The 4,945-nt window shown below is 35.0% G+C and overlaps 1 protein-coding gene across 1 annotated transcript; it reads left to right on the top strand.

The window, feature by feature from the left end:
• Positions 1-579: 579 nt before the first annotated feature.
• Positions 580-3,692, top strand: LOC126720424 (subtilisin-like protease SBT4.15). Its single transcript, XM_050422938.1, has 2 exons — positions 580-828; positions 3,318-3,692. The coding sequence occupies exons 1-2, from the start codon at positions 580-582 to the stop codon at positions 3,690-3,692; spliced, it is 624 nt and encodes a 207-aa protein (XP_050278895.1).
• The last annotated feature ends 1,253 nt before the right edge of the window (positions 3,693-4,945 follow it).

The raw sequence follows: 4,945 nt of genomic DNA on the forward strand, positions 1-4,945 counted from the left end.
AGAGGATTGTGGGTATAACAATCTCTAACTCTCAAGGTGTTTGGCTAGGGTTTTCTCTCAGAAGCACTCATTTACATTTATGGGTAATGTGGGTATATATATAGTATGGGTACAGAAAGTGTGTATCAGATAGTACAGTCTGACAGAACAGAATGTTTCGCGGGTGTCTCGTAGGAAGGCCTTACTCACGAGCTACTCGCGAAACATGGTTGTCTCCATCTGTACTGACTCTTCACATTCTAGTCATGTGCAAGGCACATGCTTCACTTCGCGGGATGCTTAGTCGTGAGCTACCCGCGAGAAATCTTCTAGCTTCAATTACTTGAGTCTTCACATTTTCTCTCTCTATCACACAACCCTTACAATCAAATCTCACAATAAATACAGGGTACAAAAGATTGAATATAATTACAATCAAATTTGACACGAAATAAAAGCCAACAAAATACATAGTTGTAAATCACAACTTTACAATGAAAAGGCCACGACTCTCACACTTCATCCACCATAGCAGGTGTGAGCTTATATGGTTTAGCCCAAGGCACAGCTCGAGGTGGGGTTCCATTAGCACGCATTGCAATGTACAAGGTGTGTTGGCCCAAAGGTTACAGTGATATAAACCTTTTGGTTGCAATGGATGATGCCATTGATGATGGAGTTGACGTGCTATCAATATCTATCGGTGGGGCATCAAATGGCTTCTTTGACAATTCCTTTGCGATTGGTTCCTTTCATGCAATGAAGAAGGGGATTTTCGTAGCATGTTCAGCGGGGAATAGCGGCCCAGATTTGTATACAGTACAGAACACAACTCCTTGGATAATGACTGTTGGTGATTTTGGCTTAGATAGGTAGTTTTTGACTCCGGTTAAAGTTGGAAATGGAATAGAAACTACTATAAGTCTCTCCATTCTTTTTGGGACGATGTACAAAGTTTTGCTACCGTTAAAATTTTAAATGATATGGGACTAGATTTATATAATATGAAAATATTTCATAATGGAGATGATCCTAAAACAACTTGTGGTATTAAATATGATGGCCTTGCTTAGTAAAGGAGTGCTTTCATCTAAGAACATGATTATTTTTCATTTCACTGGAAATGGATGGAATTCATTTTATAGTTAAAATTTAATTTTTTTGATCTAACCATGTATAGAGTTACAAAATTTAAAACATTTTAAATGGACATGATTGTATATAAAACAACTTGTCTCATTTTGAATGTCACAATATTTAGTAAAGGAGCACTCTTTTTATATATATATATATATATATATATTTATTTTTTTTGATAAAGTTAGTAAAGGAGTGCTCAGTGTATATGTGTGTGAAGCTCCCTCTTGGAGACTTGAACCTCGGCTCTTGCCCACCACACCCCATATAAGCACTTATACTTGTGGAGTGACCACCACACCAAAGGTGTGCGGTGTGAACATGATGCCTTTTCATTTCATTTGATCATAATCATTATATTTACTAGTGCATTGAATAACAGGGACTTTCCATCAACACATTTTCACCAAAAAAGAAGATGTACCCTCTAACCACTGCGGCAATAGTAGCCAATAGTACTTTATCGAAAGATTCAACTCCTTGGTAATTAGAGTGCATTTTCTACTTCAATATTTTCTATTTCATGATTTATATATTCAGACTATTAATATTAGTAGCACAATTAATATATATATATATATAGATATATATATTAGTAGCACTAATCAACTAAAGAATTGGGTAGGTTTTGTGATGAAGGGAGTCTTGACTAGAAAAAGGTCAATGGGAAGATTGTGCTATGCCAAGGATGAGCAAGACTTAGTTACATTAAGAGTTTGGGTGGGATCGGGGCGATTGTATCTCTCCGAAAGAAGAGAGATACGAGCTTTATATCTGCTATCCCTGCTACCTATGTTGATTCTATTTTTGGTGACAAAATTCTTCCATATGTCAACTCAACCAAGTAAGTAAGAGGAATCAAATTTGTTATACAAAATGCCCCCCCCCCCCCTATAATGGGCTAGGAGAGTTGTTATTGATTAGATTTTTCCTTTTTCTTTTTGTTGTGACCAATTTAAAGTATATTTCTATATATACCTTATTTGGGGTTCATTATAACGGGAAAGTTTTCTATTAATTAAAATATTACTTGATATATTAACATTCTTTATGTTTTTTTTTTTCATTGGTAAAATTTTCAGATTCCCTAGGCTGTCATATACAAGTCCAAAACAGCACCCAATGCTGTGGCACCCTTTCTGGCTTCCTTTTCATCTCAAGGTCCGGCCATGCTCTCTCGCACATTACTTAAGGTAACCTTTTGCAATGATTGCCAATCATTCTAGGTATAAATTTGTGTACTTTTTTTTAATGTTTTATACCATATATAGTTATATAGTTATATACTAGTGTGAAGGTTTTAAATTATGTTTAATTTGCAGCCAGATGCTGTGGCACCTAGGTAAATATACTAGCTGCTTACACTAAACTTTCATCAATGACTGGAACTCTTGGCAACGATCAGTTTGATGTGTATACTTTAATGTCTAGAACTTCAGTGTCTTGCCCTCATGTGGCTGGAGCCGCTGCCTACATCAAAACATTCCACCCCAACTGGTCTCCTTCTGCAATCAAATCGGCCCTAATGACAACTGGTTAGTCTCCTGAAATTCTCCCATTTTAACTCATGATATGTTAAAGATTATTTCCATTTTACAAGAACCACCATTTGAATGGAGTCAATAAGAGGTCGTTAGTGTTTATTTCAAATTCTCCAAGGCCATCACATTGCTAATGGTTTACCAGCAATGTGGTTAATATGTCAATTGGTTTAGAATAAATATTAGTCATGTTAATATGTATCCAATATCACACGACAATCTGTTAATTGTTTGATTCAAAAATAAAATCTTAACTATGAAATAGAATTTCTCCATGATTAATGGAGAGGAGTACTTTCTAATAAGAAATGTTTGATATCTATTTTATGAGTAATGTTAGAGATACCACAATTTTTATTAAATAACCCTTACATTAAACCGAAGTGTCATTATTCACAAAATAGTAATTTAAATATTTATTTATTAGTTATTAAAGTTGCACCAATGAAATTCATATTGTCACTTTAGTTTGTAAACCTCTGTTAGTAAAGTTTGTAATAATCTTAACATTTGTCTTCCTTCTATATAAACACATTGATCAAGATATTATCTCATATTTCCCCTAAAATAAATTTTATAATATGAAAAATTAGTATTCTTCATGAGTGTTTTATAATTTTGCTTCTTGATTAATGATTAACATCTGAATTGAAAATCAAGGCTGCTATTGCTAACCTAGGCTATGGTGCTGGCCAGATTGACCCTGTTAGTGCACTGCACCCCGGTTTGATCTATGACTTGTCAAAGTTTGACTACATCCGCTTCCTATGTGAAGAGGGCTACAGTGGAACAACTCTACGCTTGTTCACTAAAGATAACACCGATTGTGCAAGTGTCCCTGACATTGGAGGAGATGATTCCTTAAATTACCCATCCATGTATTATCAATTTCAAAACCCTAACACTAGTATAAACGTCGTCTTTCATAGGACAATTACAAATGTGGGACTTAAAAATTCCATATACAAGGCAACTGTCAAGGCGTTGAGGAATCTCAAGGTCTCTATTATTCTGAACGTACTGGCTTTTAGTTAGCTTAATGAGAAAAAATCTTTTAACGTTACGATACAGGGGCTACCATTGTTGCTCCAAACTAACCAAATTAGCCATTTATCAGCATCATTGGAATGGAGTGACACTAAACATAGAGTCAAGAGTCCCATATTCGTTACTCTAGCACAACAGATGTAGGTGACATTTCTTAGGCCTAATGTCTAATAATGCAACTGTTCTGCATCCCCCACAACCCCACCCCCCCCCCCCCCCAAAAAAAATCATTTGTTGTTTGTTATTTAATGGTTTCTATTTCAATGTAAAAGAAATAAATATATTTAGACAATGTTTAGCTACAAAACTAAATATTTAAAATCTAACCATTGGATTGCATGTCCTTTACGCTCTTAATACACATGTCAAAATTTGTGTCTATCATATATTATTTACTATATAATCTATAAACTTATATTTATGTAGTTTTTGTAACTTACCATTTTGTTGTAATATATAAACTAATTGAGCAAAGACACTAATTAAATGGCCAGATACATGTCAATGATGATGGCTCTGACCTTGTTTAAAATTTTATGACAAAAGAGTGTTACATGGAGTGCTCATTAGGTAGCTTGATAGAGCACTAAAAGCAAGAGATTTAATTAATTATCTCTTACAAACTACTCCTCAGCTATTCATCCCAATAGAGCAAATTTAAATTGCCATAATGGCATAACAACTTCCATCATTACCTTATTCACATAGTTGCTCACATAAGTTTGGTACAAAACACCATACCAACTTCCATCATTACCTTACTCACACAGTTGCTCACATAAGTTTGGCACAAAACACCTTTAACTTGGTGACTCAATGCATAAAACTTGAAGCCTTGAAGCTAAAGTCCATATGTGCAAAGCAATTCCCTTATATGATCCCATAATTATGAACACGCGAATCTTTCTTGGTTATAGGCATGACTGTTACTTTTATCTTGATATTTCCTTCAACCTCAACTTCTATCAAGTTAGTGTCGTGAAGCCATTGCAACACTTGGTGGTGTCATGGACTGATGTAGGCTGAGACCTATAAGATAGGCTAAATCAAAATTTCAACCTAATGATAGGATGAATAGTTTCGGGATGCCACTAAACCGAAGGTAGCGGATGTCACTCAACGCTGCTAATCATGAATGTCACTCAACACGACCAAGTCAGACACTTGATTGTTGGGAGGAATCACTCAACTCCAAAGCAAGGATACTTGCAAAATAATTTTTTTGAATAGAAACCTCTTTT

Source organism: Quercus robur, chromosome 1 (assembly GCF_932294415.1).
Source record: "Quercus robur chromosome 1, dhQueRobu3.1, whole genome shotgun sequence".
In the NCBI taxonomy this organism is placed as follows: Eukaryota; Viridiplantae; Streptophyta; class Magnoliopsida; order Fagales; family Fagaceae; genus Quercus; species Quercus robur.

Excerpts from the sequence above, each read along its gene's own strand:
- LOC126720424 (XM_050422938.1), top strand. The coding sequence starts at position 580 with ATGTACAAGGTGTGTTGGCCCAAAGGTTACAGTGATATAAACCTTTTG. Across the intron at positions 829-3,317 it reads CAACTCCTTGGATAATGACT|GCTGCTATTGCTAACCTAGG; the intron begins GTTGGTGATTTT and ends TTGAAAATCAAG.